This window comes from Heloderma suspectum, chromosome 2 (genome assembly GCF_057233095.1).
Source record: "Heloderma suspectum isolate Gila_16-S chromosome 2, 16-S_ref, whole genome shotgun sequence".
Taxonomy (NCBI): Eukaryota; Metazoa; Chordata; class Lepidosauria; order Squamata; family Helodermatidae; genus Heloderma; species Heloderma suspectum.
Genome location: NC_139459.1, coordinates 134,374,917 through 134,395,231, shown reverse-complemented (window position 1 = coordinate 134,395,231; position 20,315 = coordinate 134,374,917). Strand labels below are relative to the sequence as shown.

General features: G+C 44.2%; 1 protein-coding gene across 3 annotated transcripts in view; it reads left to right on the top strand.

The window, feature by feature from the left end:
* The window catches only part of PIGG (phosphatidylinositol glycan anchor biosynthesis class G (EMM blood group)), a 67,166-nt gene that overhangs the window by 31,809 nt on the left and 15,042 nt on the right, over positions 1 to 20,315 (top strand). For all 3 annotated transcript variants that reach the window (XM_084834833.1, XM_084834831.1, XM_084834832.1), the window contains exons 11-12: positions 9,596 to 9,905; positions 16,702 to 16,865. In XM_084834833.1, coding sequence (XP_084690959.1) covers positions 9,596 to 9,905; positions 16,702 to 16,865 — 474 coding nt within the window. The remainder of the gene's footprint in view (positions 1 to 9,595; positions 9,906 to 16,701; positions 16,866 to 20,315) is intronic.

Genomic DNA, 20,315 nt, shown 5'->3' with positions numbered 1-20,315 from the left:
ATGGTGTGGGAAATGCAGATAAAGGGGGGCAGTTGGTAGAAATTGCCCCTTTCCACATATATGAATGGAGGAGCAACTTAGGATCCAAGTTGTTTATTTATGTATTAGAATAATTGTATAAGCCTCCTCTCTGTTTAACAGAGTAGCACTCAGGCTGGCTAACAACCTTCAAAGAACAATAAAACAGTCATCAGTCATTACAGAATTAAAAAGCAAAGCTATAGAAACAGCATGGTAAATAAATTTTTTTTTAATTGAGAGTCGGCCTAAAATACCAATGTTAATAAAAAGCTCCCCTGAACAAAATTGTCTTATGTCAGAAGCTAGAAATGGGGGTGGGGGGTGGGGTGGGGGTGTCCACAAGCCATAGTGACCGGTTTCACACGATCACCATGGCAGCCCACATTTTGAATGTTCAACCCCCGGCGAGGAGTTGCCATGGTTTGTAGTGTTGTCTGAACCCAGGCAGCAGGCATTGTTTGAGGGCTAAACAACCCTCAAATAACCCATGGTCTGTTGTAGGGTTATTTGACAGTTGTCTAATCCTCAAACAGCCCATGCCGCCCAAGTTTGGACAACACAACAAACCATGGCAACCCCCCGCCAGGGACTGGATATTCAAAATCGCTTCCAACACATGCCGCAACCCACCATGGCATAAAGAAGCCACGGTGGTCTTCAGTGATTGTGCAAAATGGCCAGAGAGATGGACCAGCAGGGGCCACAAGGCATGCATAAGCTTGAGCTCCCTTCTTATTTATTGCTGCTTGTAGTGAAATGCCCGTTATTTCACTAGCCCTGACAGGATTTGTGTGTAGGGATGGCCTGTACACAACAAGAACCCCGGGGATGGTGCAGTGAGTCATCCTTGTCAGTGGGAAACAGGCCGGTGCTAGGGATAGGTGGCAGGCTTTGCGCTCATTTCAACAACATCCCCAAGTGCAGCGCGTTCTTTTTCCTCCTCGGAATGAATGGCAGCTGTTCACTTACCTAGGAGAAAAGTACAAGGGTGCATTCAAGGGCAGCACTGGGATGGAGATCACACCTCCTTCTTGCCAAGGAACCCAAGCCTTAAGAATCAAAGTTGCTTCTAACTCTATAGCTGCACTAAAATCTTGGGTTTTGTTTCTTGGTCAGTGTAGAGCAGGGGGCATCCTCTTTTGGTCTGGGGGCCGGATTGCCTTCCCCCCCAACCCTGGCAGGCTGGATGATGATAAGGGGGCAGGAGCCCACCCGAGGGTCACTCCTTTCCCATGATCTCCTTGACGGCGCCTTTACCTACTTCTTTCATGCAGAGAGAGATATGGAGCTCCATGCCTCTCTATGCACAGAAAGCAACTAAGCTGGTGCCTGCAGAAAGTGACTGAGCCAGCGCTTGAGTTGAATGCCTCATTCCCACTCTGCTTGTGTCCCAGTCGGGGTGGGAAGGGGCTCAGCTGTGGTTTGCAGGACCTGGTCCTGAAATTCCAGCTGAGTACGGGGGCATCTGCTTATCAAACCATCTCTGATCGGAGATAACAAAGGCATTCCCCCTTGTTATCTCCCATCAGAGATGAGATATTCCTCTCGCCCGGCCAGGTGGCAGGGCTTGGAGAGGGAATGTGCCCAACTCTCCGCGGGCTGGATTTAGCAACCACGCTAGCTGGATTAGGCCCACATGCCAGAGATTGCCCTCCCGTGCTGTAGAGTGTGATGGAATGTTGGGAACTTGCATGCTGTAAATGCTTCCGCCTTCTGCATATGTGTACTCTAGTTGTACAGCGCCATCTATGTTTCAGAATTTTATAGCCAAGGAGTCTACAACTTGCTTTATGGCAGGCATCCCCAACGCGATGCCTGCAGGCACCCAATTTGTGGTTTTTTATGTTTTATTTTTTCCATTTTTTTCACATACGTACATACAACTTTCTAGCAATTATACATGGACTGCAACAAAAGTGGACCAAATATCCAAATGAGTATCCATTTGAAGGTGACATGTATATGCCACCCCTCAAATACTGAAAGTGTTGTAAGGTCCTCAATCCATTGCACTATAGGAGGTGAGCGTTTATCCTTCCAGTGTTGTAATATTATTCTTTTAGCTGTCAAAAGGGTGCAGAGAATCCATTTACGCTGACCATATGTTTATTTCCATGAAGCAGATAAATAATTTAAGAGAATGTGTACATCAATGAATGTTAAAGACTATTCCAGTACAAACTTTTTCTGTGTAATAACTTCCCCACAGAAAGAAGCAACCATTGGACGTTGCCAAAATTTGTGTTTAAAAGAAGCATTAGCTGTATTGCACCGCCAGCAATTAACTGAATTAGACAATCCCTTATTAAAGAGATGTTGTGGTGTTCCATAGTCATGAAGCAAAGATTTTTGCTGAATAAGATGCAGCTTAAGATACATAGATGGGAAAGGTAGACAGATGCCACAGCGGCTGGCTAGGCATATTGTGGTGGTGCCCACAGCAGTATCTCAAATTCCCAAATGCGTCTACGGGTCCAAAAAGGTTGGGGACCCCAGCTTTATTGGGAGGAGCCATAGCTCAGTGGTAGTGCTCATGGTTTGTGTGGTTCCAGGTTCAATCCCTACTGTCTCCAGTTAATGGGATTGGGTAGCAGGATTGGGAAAGGCCTCTGACTGGCAGCAGCTCCCCAGGATGACAGGCAGAGTAGATAATACCGTGCTAGAAGGACAAAGTCTGATAAGGTATAAGGCAACTTTCTATGTTCCAAAACTGCAAATTGAGAGGAAAGTATAACGGAGTGAAGCCAGAGACTTCACAGAAGAAGAGTGAGAATTGGGGAAGGTTCTGGAGAAGGGGAGAGAGGAAGGGACCATGTTCCAGTCATAAGGGGCAGCAAGAGAGACTGTAAGGAGTCATTCCAGAGAACCGGAGGCACTGAGACAGCTAAGGATCCTAGAGTTTATCTGTGAACAGTATTTGTTTGCCGCCCTATAGCTGATGTTTTCTGGACAGTTAACAATAAAATATAAAACCATAAAGATTAAAACAAGTGAAAAATCCAAACAGAATAAAACAACCGGAATGCAAGTTAAAACAAAAGCCACCAGCAGCAAAACATTACTACATCAGAGCTAAAGGTGCTAAAAAGTCTTAAGGCTAAAATGTCTGGGAAAATAGAAAGGTCTTCTCTTTCTGTTTCACAGTGCTGAAATGGCCTGATCATGGGCACCTGGAAAGTCTCTGGGGAAGGGATTCCACAACTGGGGTGCCACCACTGAAAAGGCCCTCTCTAGTATCTACCCATTGCCTCTCATTTGATGGGGGCACCTGGAGAAGGGAAGATGATCTTAACGTCTGGGTAGGTATGTGTGGGAGGAGGTGATCCTTCAGCTAACCTGCCCCCAAGCTGTTTATGAGTGGTGAGAGTGTATGTCATGGGCTGGGATGTATTGGGAGATCAGGCAGAAAGAGAGGATGGGACAAGCCTGCAGAGAGCTTTGAAGATAAGAACAAACTGTTTGTGCTCAGTGTAGGAGGGGATTTCACTCATATAGAGAGGTGCTTTTCCATCTACACTGGCTTGCCTGTCTGTTTCCAAGCCCAATTCAAAGTGCTGGTTTTAATCTTTAAAGCCTTAAATGGCTTGGGGCAGGATACCTGAAGGAAAGTCTCTTGTCATATTTACCTACCCAGACAGTCTCCTCCAGGTGCTCCCGTCAAATGAGGCAAGGCGGGTGGCTGCAAGAGAGAGATCCTTTCCAGTGGTGGCACCTCATTTGCACAGTGCTGTCCCCAGAGAGTCTCGCTTGGTGCCTGCATTGTGGTCCTTCTGAAAATGCCTTCCCCACACATTTTAAGAACTATTTTTTAGAGCTTTTAGTCCTCCTAGGGAGCAATTCTGTGCCCCCTAGACAGAGTCTGGGGAGCCGTAGGACACTTCGGATTCCTGGATCCGAGGTCGGAGACAATGCTCGGAGCAAGGAGCCTGAGTGCCCCTCCCCATCTCCCTCCCCCTTGCAGCCGGCGCGGAGAGAACCACACAGCTGCCTGCCTCTCCAAGGCTGCAAAGGCAACCTCAGAGAGGGGGAAGAGGGGGTGTGCCAGTAGGAGGGGAGAGGACTAGGGAAGCCAGGATATGATGTATCCCAAGGCCTCCGCAGCATCCTTTGCTCCTGTCTGCCACTCCTCCTACTCTGCATAGAATGCCCATAAGCCTTTGAGTTCAGAGGCTGATGGGCCTTGCCATAGGATTGCACGCTTATTCTGCTGTTGGTTTTAATTTGGTTTTATGATGTTGTAATGGTTTTATTCGTTGCTGCTGGTTTTATCTTTATTCTGTGCTGTTTTTCTTTTGTTGTTGTTGTTGTTTTAATGTCTGTACTGTAAGTTTTTAATGTATTGTACACCATCCAGAAAACGTTGGGTATTGAGTGGTTTTAAAGTAAATAAATAAAAAATAAATAAAGGCTCATCTGAAAAAGATCCTTGAAGCATTGTGCATTAAACCTGCTCTTAATCTGCCAACTTTCATACAGAAAAATAGATTAAAGATGAGATTGTGTTTGCAGTCTCGTTGACCTGTAGTCTTGTCTAGTTCCTTAACAAGCTGGGCTGAATGGGCTTATTCCTAAGCAATGTGAAACAGGATAGCACCCTTAGAAAGAACTTCTCAGGAGGTGAAGGTCTTTCGTGTCCTAGCCCTGCCATGCTGCTGCCCTTCATTCTCCCCAGGAACTGTAACATGTCTCTCCAGATTGCTAACAGATATGGAACATCCTATGTACCCTTGTTGAATGAAGGGAGTGTTCTATAGCTGCTAAAATATATGGAGAGCCCTGCTGCATCATGCCAAAGATCCATCTAGTCCAGTATTCTGTTTCCAACAGTGGCCAGTCAAATGTTTCTGAGAACTTAGAAACAGGGCAAGAAAATGCAGCTCTCTATTGTTTGTCTGCAGCTTCCAGTATTCAAAGGCATCTTGCTTCTGAGGCTATGTTTGTGGCACACTCTTTCTCCCTTCTAGCCAGTGCAAATAGCTCTAAGCCTAGGAGGAAGAGAGCGAGAGAGCGAGATTTCCATAATGTAAAGCTCTGTATCCTGTGGCAGTGAAGGTGCGCCTGGTCGCCTGGAGGCTATTGTTTTTTGTCACAGGCGACCGGCCGAGTGTTAAATATCAATACTGTGTATAGTTAGGAATCAATTTGGGAACAAGGTTTCAGAAGTCTTTCAATTTTCTGGTTAACAGCTAACTGCTCCATGACAAATGATTGGCGGGGGGGGGGGGGCAGGTTTCTAAGCTTGAAGCATAATCCTCTGAACTTTCAAAGCTATAATTCAGAGCCTGGTTCTTCCTCCCTTGGAACTACTGGCTTAATATTGCCATTGCAGTGTGAAGGGCAGTTCACGGATGCATGCAGTTTGAGGCTTCTGAAGTACAGCTTGACAATGCTACTTCTGTATATCCACCAGAGCATTCATTCTGATAGCTTGACTCTGGAACCATTTGTGGCTGCGAGGTAAAAGTGTGTATGCAGTATAACGCTAGCATAGATTCCTATAACGTTTGGGACAGGGGATAGAATGGATGTGTATGTTTGTTTTTAAACTATACTCAGTGGTCACTTGATTTATGATGCCAGCTGGGTACATTTTTGCTCAGACTGGGAGGACCGTGTTCCAAAAGAAGTAATGAAATTCAAAGAGCGAATCTAGCTCTTCCTCTTTCCCATTAAGTGATTTTTCACCAAACATTCCTGTATACTTATGTGCTCCTCTTTCCCTCTTTTTCATGGCTTTTTGCTTGTTAAGCTGGCATAGTTTTGCTCAGGCAGTTGTATGCAAGACAGGAGGGGTAGGACTGGGATAAGAATAATGTTAGATTTGCAGTGTATTCATATAGTAGACATCTTCAGCAACACTGATTGTAGGAAGTGGAACTCCTTTTCCTCTTTGTAATTTTTTTAAATTGATAAATAACAATCTTCTGCTAGCTGGTAAGTTGAAAAAAGAGCGAATAACTGGAGAGGGGGAAGAGTTATTCTTGCTTGACACTTCTGAAAATAGTGTGCTTTAAATAGGGCTGGTTCACACGGGTCTGGGCCGATGAGAAGCCCCCTAGTGACTAGCCATTTTGACAGCTGCATGCTAAAATGCATAGCAAGTACACAGACCTGCCTCTGATGGCTCCAGTACAATCAGGATGTTAATTCCAGTTAGTCTAGACCAACTTTTCCCAACCTGGAACCTTCCAGATGTTTCTTATTCTTTTTTTAGACTACTACAGTTCCCAGCATTCCTGGTTATTGACCATGCCAGTTAGGGCTGATGAGAGTCGGAGTCCAAAACATTTTGAGGGAACCAGGTTGGGGAAGACTGGTGTAGACTAGAATATATGGTCTTCAATACCATCGTGCTTTTCCCTTTGGCATATAGTGATTCACTTCAGTGGCTAGTCTTTGATTATGCCAGGGGTGGGCAACCTGGTGCTCTCCAGATGTTTTGGACTACAACCCCCATAAGCCCCAGCCAGCATGGCCAGTGCTTGGGGATTCTGGGAGTTATGGTCCAAAACATCTGGCTGGCACCAGGTGACCTTGATCTGGAACATGCAGTGATTTTCAAGATGTCTTCTGGAAAAGCTATAGAGTGTTTTGCCATCAACTGGAGTTGAAAGAACCTTTAAATATAATGTATTTCATAAAACTGGGCAAGGTTTGGTATGTCTAGCAATAAAATATAACTACAGATGTGAGCCCCTGAAAATATTGAATTACTCCATAAGCTTCTGCATCTCAGGTCTTTGACCCCACATACAGGAGTTCATGTTTACCTACAAAACTGAACATTTTTGTTTATATTTGAAATTGAAATATTTTAGCAATTTCCATCCTGAATATTGTTTTTTTAATTTATCGCTTGTAGTTGGGGGATACACTTTTTTTCTGCTGGTTTTGATTTTCCTACGTACTATATTCTGGGACACCTGGCCACCCTAAATGGGGCAACGCGGAGGCCTACCAGGCCTGGCCAATGCTGCTCGTGAATAGAGTGTGAGCCGTAGGACATGCTGGCGGCGGAGTCCCACGACAGATTTTCAGGCTTCCTCAGCAAATGAGCTGTTGTGGAAAGCTTTTCCAGAAGGTAAAAAGCTTGAAAGCCTTAAATGTGACTGTTTAAAGTTTCAGCTCTTGTCATCTTTTCTTGCTCAAAGTCCCTTAAACTCTTAGAAAGTGCAGTTCATCAAGTCATAGTGTGTTACAGAAGAACAGCTCTGATTCATCGTTTTTGTGTGCGAAGTCCCAATTTCTGCTGGGGCTCAAAAGGCATGTGAATAGTGGAAATCACTCCCATCAAAACGGTCCCCTTATTTTTAGTCCTCTCATCCCTCTTGAGGTACTTGAAGGAGTTTGGCAGGGGTCTGATTGCCATCAAATGTCACACCTTCCTTGAAAGTGGTTTCTCCAGGGAGGGAGATGGGGACTGTGCAACCGTGACTCTCCTCCCCAGTTCTTTATTGGGAAGGACGCTCTGGACATGCCCTGGAAATCAGTCACCAGTCAGTGTACATATAGGATTTCAGCTTTGTGTTGTGACGGGAGCAACGTCCCCTTAACAGCTGTGGTGGCTCCAGCTTTCTGTAGCTGAATAACCGATGCAACTGTCATGAATGAAAGGGAAAGCCTTGTGTCAGCTATTGTAGGGGTAGTGGTGGTGGCTAGGCATCTGAGCTGTGGATCAGGAAGTCCCCAGTTCAGATCTTGCCTCAGCACCATGACGCTGTACAATCTGTGGTATGGGAATAATACTGACCTCCCTATCTGGATTGTGACCATAGACAATGTGGATTTGCCTTCTCTCATGCTGGGTAACTTTTATATAATGCGGACCAGTGAGTGTTCTGAGGTTGTATGATGCCCTTCTTATGTTACCTACAAAGAGTCTGTGTTGTGCTCCTAAAAGCTTTTGAATTATTTAGTTACCCTTCTCTCTCAATTTTCCTCAGAGAAGCTTAGTGTGGGCTTCCAGACACTGACCACACCAAGACCCACTTCATAGTTATTAGTGTAACAGCACCACATGCCCTTAGACTAGAACATTCAAGAGCCAAAACAGACATTACTTTAAACCTTTGTGGAGCAGGGTTTTTTGTTTTTTCATTTTTATTCCAGAGTAAGTGCAGGGCCCCCAATTTGGATCTTAAAAGCTCCCTCTGCTCACCCCATGCTAGAGTCCCTAACCAAATCGAGCCCCTGCACCTACTCTAGAATAAAAATGAGGGGGAAAAAAGTGCAGCCACAAGAACAGATTCAAAGTAATGTCTGCTTTGGTCCTAGATGTCATGCCCTACCTCTCCCAGGCCCTGCAGCCTTCAGGGACGATTTAGATTCAGATTTGGAGGAGGCTGATTTAGAACCTGTTCAAGCTTTGGACTGTAATGAAGGTGAGAGCCGGACTCTGACTGCCTTCCCAGAGGAGAGCAGGCCAGAGGAGTCTGATACTCCCTGCCAGCTGCAAGATTTGACTTTGAGTGAGAGGCCTACAGCTCAGGAGGCTGACAGCCTTTCTGTGGGAATCAAGCAAGCCAGAGACTCTGTTGAGGATGGAGGGGTTCAAACCTGTCTCCTTGGGAACAGAGGCATCTAAAGAGAGTGGAATAGAGATTGGAATAGAGACACCCACTTAGGTGTAATTCACATTTTCAGACAAAGTTTGCATGCAGAGATAGGTGGACTGGCGAAGAGTTGTAGGTGCCCTGCCTCTGTTTAAAAGCAGCTGCAGAGCTCAGGGAGCTTTGTGGATACAACATCTTTAGTACTGGAAAACTGTCTTGTTTGGACTATACCTGAACCTTGATCTTTTGGTTTGCTTCAACTTCCATGTTCATGGGACCTTGTCTTGGAAATTATTTTTGAATCTTGAACTCTTTTAAGTCTAAAAATCTGTGCCTTTGAAACTCTGTCTTAGACTATACTGCTGGCCTTCAGAATCCTGCTCCCAGCTTCTGTTTGTATTGTGTCTTGAAACTTAATGCTGGATTTTACAACCCTTTCTGTGCTCCTGACTGAAGTAACTGATTTCTTAGGGCTGTAACCTCTGTGATATTTCCATGCCACGGACTCTAAAGGATTGCTTGTGTTTCCATCTCACTATAATCGAGTTCGTTGTTTATTTCAACCTGTGCTAAGTTGTTGGTGTTACAAGAGAACTGGGCCTGATGCTAGGTTGCTAAACTTACAGTGCAATCCTATGCATGTTGACTCAGAAATGAGTCCTGTTGAGCTTAATGGGATTTACTTTCTGGTATAGGATTACTACTTTGATCTGTTCCTTTCCCCAGAGCTCGCCTAAGACATTTTACTGCCTGTGGTCGCCCACCGGGAAGTTTTCCTTGCAAAACTCTGTTTATTTCAATCATAGCATGATACTTCTTGATGGAACACACCTCATGGGTCAACTATGCAAGCAGTAATGGTGCCCCCCTCCCTGCCGCCTTTGCAGTATTGCTTTTTCTGGGTTCCTCCTCAGCCCCTTCAGCAATACATATTTTGGTTACAAACAAAAGCAGATCTGTCAGATGCTGAATTCATTACATCCTCTCTCTCTCTCTCTCTCTCTCTCTCTCTCTCTTTTCAGGGGCATAATTGAAGCACGTTTCGTTTATGTCTTTGTTCTTGGCATCATCTTCACAGGCACCAAAGACTTGCTCAAATCTCAGGTTCTCTCAACAGACACGAAGATAAAGTTCACAGGTTTGTGGGAAATATACAGTGGGCTGGTCTTGCTGGCAGCACTCCTCCTCAGGCCTCACAACTTGCCAGTTTTGGTCTTCTGTCTGCTCATCCAAGCCATGATGACAAAGTACATCTGGAAGCCACTGGAGTTCGATGCAGCTCAAGTTACTATAATGCATTACTGGTTTGGTCAAGCTTTCTTCTTTTTTCAGGTAAGCTAAGAACATCGTGTCTTTAGAAGGAAAGCTCAGTTAGTTATTCCTTAATTAACTAGTTTCTGGTCTCAGTTCGAAGTGCTGATGCTTACCGCTAAGGTAGGAGTGGGCAATTTGTGGCCCTCCAGATGTTTTGGCTGACAACTCCCATCAGCCCTAGTCAGCATGCCCATGGTGAGGGGTGAGGGGAGTTGTTGGCCAAAACATCTGGAGGGTCACAAGTTGCCCAGCTTTGTGCTAAGTTCTTGGTAGCAACTAGTGTTGCCAAAGGGCTCCTTTGAGAAGGGCTGGGTTGGCAAGTCCCATTACTACAGCTGCCATTTCCTCCACACCTCTCTCTTGCCTGATTTAGCCCAAACACCTTGAGTTGTAGATTCCTATCCTCAACTGCTCTAGAGCCAGGATACCGCATGGAAAGCTTTTTCCCCATCTGTGGTCCAGTATGTCCGAGTTGGGGGTGGGTGTCCAAGATCCTTGATCTTATGAGATTTGCTTGAGAGTGATAAGAAGCAGAGTCTTCCTGTGGAATTCTAGCCTGTCTGGGCATTCCACACTGAACGAAGGGGGAGAGTGGGAATGTGCAGGTTGGTCCCACCCACTCCACCGTGTTCCCTTTTCCTTGGCTGCACTGTCTTCCATGCTGTGTGGCTGAACGTCTGCAGTGGGGGGAGCCTGCGGGGCTTGTGTAGGTTCCCTGCACAATTTAAAATCTGCATGGCCCATGAAAGTTTAGGGCTTTACAGGTAAAAATCAGCATCTTAAATTGGTCTTGGAAACCTATTAGAAGCCAGTGTAGTTGTTTGAATACCACTGTTGTCTGGCATGTGCTTTATAGACACATATAAACAGTCTGGCCGCCGTGTTTTGCACCAGCTGTAGTTTCTGAACACTCTTCAAGGGCACCCCCACGTAGAGTGTATCACAGTAATCTGAGAGGTGCTCAATCACTGTGGCCAGATCCGCCTTCTCCATCAAAGGGCACAGCTAGTGCACCAGCCAAACCTGGGCAAAGGCACTACTGGCCCTCCAGAAGCATGGCTGGGTCTAACAGTACCCGCGAGCTGCAAACCTGATCCTTCAGAGGGAGTGCAACCCTATCCACTCTCAATCTCAGCTTGGCTTTGAAAGAAAGCCATTTGGCTGCTGTTTTCAGGCTTTTCATAAGGCATTTAAAACTTTCCTCTGTTTCAAAAGGCATTTGACTTGGTTAGATGACATGTTTTTCATTTATCTTAGCTAGCTGCCAGATTGTTCCATGTTTATATGTTTGTCAATTATATTTATCTGAATTTAAGTTGTTTTTTTGTTTTTAAACTGGAATTTTCTGGGCCAGAAGGCAGCCTTTAGAAATAAATGTTTCGATGGTCAATGTAGCATCGTGGGAGCCTTGAGTACTTTTTAGGCAAGCTTTATTTTTTGGTTAAAGCATGTCCTGTCGCACCCGAAGTCTCTTAAAACCACTTAGCAGGAGATTTCAGCAATGGCAACAATGTCCAAAACTTACCAGCTTAATTCAGTTTACAGAAATTTGGATGGAGTCCTTTTCAAACCTTAATTGTAGTGCTGCTATAATATTTCCTTATATGCAAGGGAGAGAAGTGGCATAAAGAATTTCAGTGGTGGTAATTGTACCTTTTGTATTTGAGAAACATTTGCTTGTGGAGACCGGCAATTTCTTTTGAGGAACAGAAAATCCCAAAATACAGAAAATTCCTTTTGTAGTGCAGAACACACTGATATCTGTGGGGCTTATGAGGAAACTCTCCCTTGCAAATTCCTTGCCTGCGGTTTCACTACTTAAAAGTTCTTAAATAAAGCAGAGACCTGTTAGCCCACTTGTCTACTCATGGAGGCACTTGGAACAGCTTCCAAGAAAGCACATGTTCAGGCTGATTTTATAATACCTGCTGCAGGATTAGCAATTCTCGCAAGGGAAAGGAACCCCTTGAGGTTTTATGCCCACCATTTCTACTTTAATACCCATCCTGGTTCCCATGCTGGTGGGTATAAAAATCCAAAATCCACAGTTGGGCAGTGCCTTTATTAGGATCAACCGAAATGTCACAAAACAGTGTGCAGGTTTCAGAACTGATGATCAGGCTAGAAGATGGTACAAAAAGCAAGTGTGCGTGTGTGTGGTGGGGAGGGAACCTGAAATAGTGTAAAAATTAGTCCAGGTCTTGTTTCCATGAGTTCTGCCATTTAGATGTGCTCTCAAGATGGAGGCTGCAAACTGAATGAATTAGTCGCAGGTGGGTGTTGTAACAATGCATTCTGGGACAAAGAAACAATGACTGACCCTAATTTCTGAAAACAAGAAGGCTGGCTGTAACTCCGTTCTGTCCCTTTCTCCGGCCAAAACTCACAGGTTCCTGGGGAGGCAGAGAGCAGACATAAAGAGAAAACATGACAGTCTTCACATTAGCAAAGCTGGAGATTTAATTTTAGGTGGTGGACTAGCTTAAAACAATGAATTAAAGTCAAAGTGTAGTTTCACTTAGTAGCTGGAGGGAATGGAACCCTCAAAATGGAAAGTCCCTCTTCAGATGGTAGAAAATCATCTTCCTCGGGTAGTAGATTCCATCCTGAACAGCTTAATACTGTACTCTTCAAGGCACTGGTAGGCCTAAGCTCTCTTGGTATTCCTTCGCTATTAATACAAGTGCATCCCCCAGCCCACCCCCTGGAAGTAATTAAGCTTTCTTCCCTTGTGTTTGCATTAAAAGAAGCTTGACGGATTTACAGGCAATCTGTTTTAGAAAAATAGTTCATGTGATCAATCCTGTAGTAGAAATTTGAAACTTTTAAAAGCCTTGGGAATACTATTTTTGGAATACTATTAAATTAAACGCTTGCATTTTCTCTTAGTGCTCTTGTATTGAACAGTTAAGAATTGAGCAGTGTTGACATGTATGCAGATTGTATCTTTACTAATTATGGAATTCTCTCTTTCTTTTCCATTAGACTATATAGATAGGTTTGAGTTCATACTTTGGGTTTAACTGAATTCCCCATTACTGACTGCCCCCAATTTCCCTGTAAACATTTTGGCTAGTGACCCTGAAATTTTGAGGTAGCAAGTAAGAATAGCTTTAAAGCAGACAATTAAAATTTCCCGTTAAAAGCATTGCTTCTATCCTCCCCCCCCCCCATCCTTTACTTCAGGGGTAAGCAACCTGCGGCCCTCCAGAGGTTTTGGCCTACAACCTCCATGAGCTCTAGCCTGTGTAAGCCAATGGTGAGGGATGATGGGAGTTATATACCAAAACACCTAGGACCAACACGGTGCCCACTCCTATCCTAGATTGATGGCTTTCAAACTTCTGCCTTCAGGGAAACCCTTTGACATCAATTTGCCAAGGAATCCCTGTGCCTCAGGATCCTGGTGATAATTTTGGAGAGTATTTCAGGGCATGCGTACAGAGGTGAATCCTGACCTGCTGAGCATCAGCATAACTCCAGGTGAAGTGAGTGTGCCCTGCGCTGCACTCAACGCCTCCCTGTGGCTGTGTGTTGCAAGGGGAGATAAATAGCTGTTGGCAAGCTGTGTTTCAGGAAAGCTTGTCCACCATTATTAATCATCTCCATTGAGGAATCCCTGATAAGCTTCTGAGGAACTTGGAGTTCCCCGAAACATTGTCATCCAAGCCAGGGCCTTTCAAGCTTTCTAGTTCCTTCCAGGCCTGTGATTTTGGCCCAACCCCTTGCCCCCCAGCCTCTGATCGTTTGATGGTTTCCTGGATTTTGCACGTTTCCCTCCCCTCCTCATTCTAAACAGTAGAAATGCCTCTCTCAAAGCTCAGTTCCTGGCAGTAAGAGCATTGAGCTACAATATGCTGGTAGTTTTGATATTTTGGCTCTCCCCCCTTTGCTCCACCCTATTTTGCCTTTGGCCCTGCCCACCCCTGGAGTGCAGCCCGCAAGGGAAAAGGGCAACCAGAATGAGCAAGGGGCTGGAGCAGCTCCCCTGCGAGGGAAGGTTACAACAGCTGGGATTGTTTTGCTTGGAAAAAAGGCAAGTGAGGGGAGACATGATAGAGGTGCACGAAATTATGTATGGTGTGGAGAAGGTGGATAGAGAAACACCTTTCTCCCGCTCTCATAATACAAGAACTCGGGGATCATCCCATGAAGCTGACTGGTGGGAGCTTCAGGACAGATTGAAGGAGGTCCTTCTTCACACAGCACATAGTTAAACCATGGAATTCACTACCACAAGACGTAGTGATGGCCACCAATTTGGATGGCTTTAAAAAGAATATTCACGGAAGAGAAGGCTATCAATGGCTACTAGTCCTGATGGCTATATGCTACTTCTAACATTAGAGGCAGTATGCCTCTGTATCCCAGTTGCTAGGGAACATGTCGCACTCACGTTGTGCTTGTGGGTTTCTGTGGGAATGTTGCAGCAGGGGATCATGGGCGGGAGGGTGCTGTTGCACTCATGTCCTGCTTATGGATTTCCCTTGGGCAGCTGGTTGGCCACTGTGTGAACAGACTGCTGGACTAGATGGACCCTTGGTCTGATCCAGCATGGCTCTTCTTATGTTCTTAAGAGCTTCTCTGAAATTGAATTTTGCCCTTTGGCAGAAAGAGGTTCAAAACCCTTAATGTAGACCACACTCACTGGAGTGGTTTGTTAAGTGACTCTTAAAGTAACATGATAGAGATGTTGAGTATTTTCCAAGACACATAAAAAACAAAAACAGCTGCACTGGCCTATGTTGCAGGTATCAGATTAATTTTAGGTGGTCCACTAGGTAAAAAAAGCCAATTGAAGCCAGCGTCTGTAGTATTGCCTAGCAGTTGGAGGGAATGGGCCCCTCAGGGTGGGATCTACTACTAGAGGAAGAGGGTTTTCTACCACTTGAAGAGGGACTTTGCATTCTGTGGGTTCCATTCCCTCCAACCACTAGGTTATACTATAAAATTTGGCTTCAATTGACTGATCTACCTAGGGGCTATGGTGGCTGGAACTGATGGAAGTTGTAGGCCAAGACATGTGGAGGGCCACAAGGTGCCCACCCCTGTCCTAGTGCAACACCTAAACTTAATCTCAGCTGTTGCTAATAAAAAGCCAGCCATACTTTCTCTTTACTTCTGCTCCTTGGCTACCCAGAGACTGGCTTGTATTTCGCCCAGGGCAAGATACAGACCTGAGTTACAGCGAGCCTTTATGTTTTCAGAAATGGGGTGGGGTGGGGCAGCCATTTCTTCTTTGTCCCGGAATGCCAGCTGTGATCTGATACCTCCAACAGCTAAGAGTGACTCATTCATTCAGGCTGCAATCTCCATTTTGAGACTTGAGTCTAACCTCAGGGCCGCCCACAACATCTTGCCTAATTTTTGGACTTTTCAGTTTGTTTCCCCGTCCCTTGCTTTTTGTGCTACCTGGCCTGATGGTGAGTTCTGGGGCTTGAACACTGTTTTGTGGCATTTTGGTAGGTCCTCAAAACAGTATTGCGCAACTGCGGATGTCGCGTATTCGTTATTACACACTGTAATGTGCTTTCCTTTCGGACGGTTTCAGTCTACCTCTTAATATAGAACCTAGTCCTTATTAAAAATGACTGCTCTGTTGATTTCGTTTCTAATGCACATTCCAAAATTTATAACGAACAAAAGAAAACATTTGTCTGCCCAGTTAGACCTGCTGTTGTAGCAGATAGATATTGTACGGCAGCTGCTTCCGTACAGTACTCCCATCTGGGTGGTTTGTCATCTGAAGGCAAGATTTGTATATGTTCCTGAGTTTAGAGTACAATGGCTTTCAGAAGCTGACATGCTCCTTGAAATGAAATTTGCACGGCAGAGCTTAAATATTTAAAATGTAATATCTGTACAGTACAAGGTATTCCTCGTTCTAAATACTTGCTTCAGGGTATTCCCAGTTCTAAATTGCAAACTCAAATGAAGACCAAAAAACAGATTTACTTAGGGGAGTATTTTAAGTCTTTATATAAAGAAAACTAAAACAACCAACAAAAATTAACACATTTGTTTGTGTGTAATACAGAACCCCGGTTTGCATGCCTTTTTTAAAACCAGAGGTTTTTAAAAATATTATTTAAAACCAGAGGTTTTAAATATTATTGTTTACCTGTATTAGCAACTAATTTCCATATGGGCCATATTTTCCCATATGGGCCAGCAACATGCTTTGCTCACTGACCCCCTTAATCCCCTAGTCCACAGTGTGAACAGCATAGCCCCCCCCCCCCCACACACACACACTGACTTCCATATGTGAGCCAGGACACAGGCAAATAGAAATGAGGAGCATAACAAGAGCTCCTGAAGGCTAAATTAGGAGGGATTGGAGCCAAATTGTATGCCCAAGCTGCTATTTACCCTCCATGGTACCTTTTGATTTTCCCTGTGAGACAAATATGTAGCGGGGGAGTACGGGAGTGGATTTGGATTGGGAAAACTGTAACAAAGGATTAACCCTCAACCTCTATAGCGCTGTGGTGCTAACTAGAGTAATCTTCCCCACCCACCCCGTTCTCTTTAGCGTTTAAAAAAATGGTTATCTGATCTCCTGATGTTTCATCTAGCTTAGCTCTCAAGGGCCTTTCTTGCTGCTCAGAGTTAAAGAGCCCTTTGCTTGTGTGTCAGCTTAAGAAAGTAACAGTGGAGGGTTCCCTGAGACTGGAGTCTGAATGAGTCCCCAGGTTGCTAGTTGCCTATTCCTATTCCTAAATGATGATGGCTACTTTTCCCTTTCATGGCTGTTCATTCATCTGGTATGTGCACTGTCTCTTTTTTATTCAGTATTTCCCTTTTCTTCCAGGGTAATTCAAACAGCATTGCCTCATTGGACATTTCAGCTGGTTGTGTTGGGCTAGACAACTATGTAGAAATCCTAGCCATCTTCTTGACTGGATTTGCAACATACTCAGGACCTTTGCTGTGGGCCATTCATTTGCTGTGCTACTTGAGTTCCGAAGTTCACAGGTAATCTCCTTTACATTGATTATTGCTTATAATAATCCCAGATGTTTAATTTCCATTCTCCCCTGTATCCGGAACGTCCTGTGAACTACATGTAGGAATGCACAAATCAGCAAGACATGACTTCGCTTTTTTGCGTGAAAATTTGTGCATATTTTTCCAAATGTATGCATCACTTGTGTGCATCTTTGAAATGCACACACTTTTCTCTCATTGATTAAAGCATGTTTGTGCGCATTTTTCAAACGTGCACATGCTGTTGAACACTTCTTCTTTTTTTTGGTCCATGACTCACATTGCAAGCTCAGAAATGTATTATGATTGTAAGCCACCTTGACTGCCATTTTTCTTGTTAGAATGGCAGGGTACAAAACAAACAAACAAACAAATGTATGTACGGACATTGGCCATCCATTGCGTTGAAGTCCGTGTTCAATTTAGGAGGTGCAAACTTGGTAAATCCTGATCAAAAACAAACTGAAAACAAATTTCTCATACTTTCCTGCCTAGATAATGTGTTGGCAAATACATGGTCTCAACCTTATTTTGGCAGAGATAATAGCCCTTTATGTGAATAGGGTATCCATGGTGAAAGGGGCAGTGGGACTGTATTTTAGCCCTGCCCCCAAAGTTATGCTGTTTCTTCTGCCCATCCCCCTGTCACTGTATTCTCCATAATTTTCTCAGTGGGACTGTTTGCACATAATGGCAGCTAATCATAGGTTAATTAACCCACAATTGCCATGGTGTGTGCTGCACGTGTTCTGAGCCTTTTAGAATATTCAACCCCTGATCAGTGGTTGCTGTGTGACATTCAAACCTGGACACTATTTGTTAATTGTGGGTTAAACAACCCACAGTTAACCTAACTACTAACTGTAGGGTAACTGTGGGTTGTTTATCCCACGATTAACCTATAGTATCCAGGTTTGGATGTCATACAGCAACCCCAATCAGGGTTTAAATATTCAAAATGGCTGCGGAATGTGCCTGGCACTCACTGTGGCAAATTCTGCATTAATTAGTTAACCCCCAATTTGCCACTGTTATGTACGACCAAGGTCAATGTGTGTGGGGACTTCCTGTACATGTGGAGGCTCCCACACAATTTAGAACCCTGCATAATCAAGCAGAGTGCCCAGCCAGCCACACTACCTACCCACTATTCCCTCTGGAAAGTCTGGGGTGGAGGAGGGGATTTGCCCAGAGGGGAAGGGGGGTGACAATTTCAGCTTTTGGCTTGCAGACCCAGAGATGGAGACAGAGAGATATATAGTGTGTGTGTGTGTGTGTGTATCTTCTTTTTTTTATTATTGATTTTAAAATATTTTCAGGCCATCTTTAAGGGTAGAACCATACACACACACACACACACACACACACGTGTGTGTGTGTGTGTGTGTGTATCTAAGCCAATACATATATTGGCTTTTAGGCCTATATATATATAGTTGCAACAATGCGCTCTCTCTCTCTCGATATACATTCAGCAGCAAGCTCTTTATATATATCAGCTGTTAATATTGATCACTGACTTCAAAGCATTCACATTCGGATCTTTTGCCTTAAGCTCTTTTTAAAAAAATATGAATTCAGCACAGACAAATCTAAAGTACTGGAAACAAAAACTGAAAGTGTGAATCTAAACTGAGGGAAGATTGGGTAATCTCTAACCAAGGAAGAACCGAGAGATTATAATAACAATAATTCTTAAGGAGTTAGCAGTGTGTTGGTTCAGCAAAGAAGAGCTTCCTCCATTGGACAGTATACAGGAAGCAGGGTTGGTATTAAACTGTCAGGTGCTACCTTTTCTCTAAAGGCATGCTGTGGTACTTGTGAGTAAGCTCACTCCTTTTCATTACATGCTTCGAGTCTCAGAGTATTTGAGATAAAGACAAGGAGCAGTCCTTCCATGCAGGCACTCCACTTGTACATAAACTTACTGGATTTAAGGCTCTCCAAGATAGGCAAGGACGTTGGGACATATTGCTTCTCTAGTGCGGTGTTTTACCCGAGGTAATACATGTGTGTGAGTGGCAGGGCTTATTGTGAAAACTCCCTCAGTTAAATACCTAAGTTGTTAGAAGGCTGTCATGGCAGCCCCCTCCCCAACACTGAGCTTTCCTGGTTGTATTTAGTTCACGGATGGCTTTGCGGCAACCATTTGGTCTCCATCTTCAGGCAGCAGCCTTAGCACAATTTGTCTGTTAGGCCAGTAATTCATGAATGATAAGTTGGGATCCCACACTGGTTCCCAGCAAGGTGTCTTGTTGGAGTTGCAAGGCTGCTGAAGGTGAGTAGTGGTGACTGTCTTAAATGAAGGGCTATGACAAAGGTCATCCTCAAGTCAGTGTCAGTTGGATGGATGAGTCGTGAGGCTCATGTGAATTGGTTGGTAGATTGCTTGGCCTTTTTCATTTTCAAATATGTTTGTTCATTTAATACAATTAAATACATTATTAAATAAAGGCACAAATTTATATATAAAACAGGCATGTGTACACCTCTATCCCCTATAAGGACTTGGAAGCAATTCAGAGTATAAATATTGAATAAATGCAGGATTAAAATAAACTCTAAAATAAAAGCAAAAAGACAGTAAAAATAACAATAAAAACAATAGTAAACAGGACAATATAACAACACCAAAAAGCAGTCACATCAAACCTGATAATACACCTTAGCCATCTCCAAATGCCCAGTGGAATTTTTATAATGAAATTCTTAACGTCTGTTTACAACCCGTTACAAAGCCATTTACACTGCAATCCTAATTGGGGTTGGGAGCAAAGTGGCCAATGGTCTGCCCCTTTCAAAGCCCTGCCGGCTGATGCCAAGCAGTGGGAAGAACGGTGGGCTTACCTTGCCTTTTCCCCCAGTAGTTGGTGGGGGATCTTAAACAAACAAACAAACAAACAGTGGAGGGAATTAACTGTGCCACGTCTAGGTGGGCCTAGTCAAAGGGCCTGATCCTGTTGCCTCTCAGAGGAATGGGGTGGGGGCTTTGGATCCAGCAGATGCAACCGTGTTCCTGGAACACCCAATTTGGGACTGTACCACTGGTGGGAACACCACTGTCAGTAGATTTGTGGCATGTGCCCACAATGCTACCTGGGGGCATAACATCATCATCATTATCATTATTTACTGCATTTCTGTACCACCCCATAGCCGAAGCTCTCTGGGTGGTTTACAAAAGTTAAAACATTGAATACAATATAAACTTTGGCTTTCAGGGTGGACCTGCCCCAGTCCTGTCAGGATTTCTTAGAATTAGGATGGTTCTGCCTATGCAATAACTCAAGGGCCACTTAACAAAAATATGATAAACTTATTTGCAGTATTTCAGATATAGTTTGAATTATTTTTAAATCTTCTGGTATCAATTCTTGACGAAATGTTTGGGTCAGCCCTGACGGGATGAAAGTGTTTTCATTTGAATTTTAAATCTGC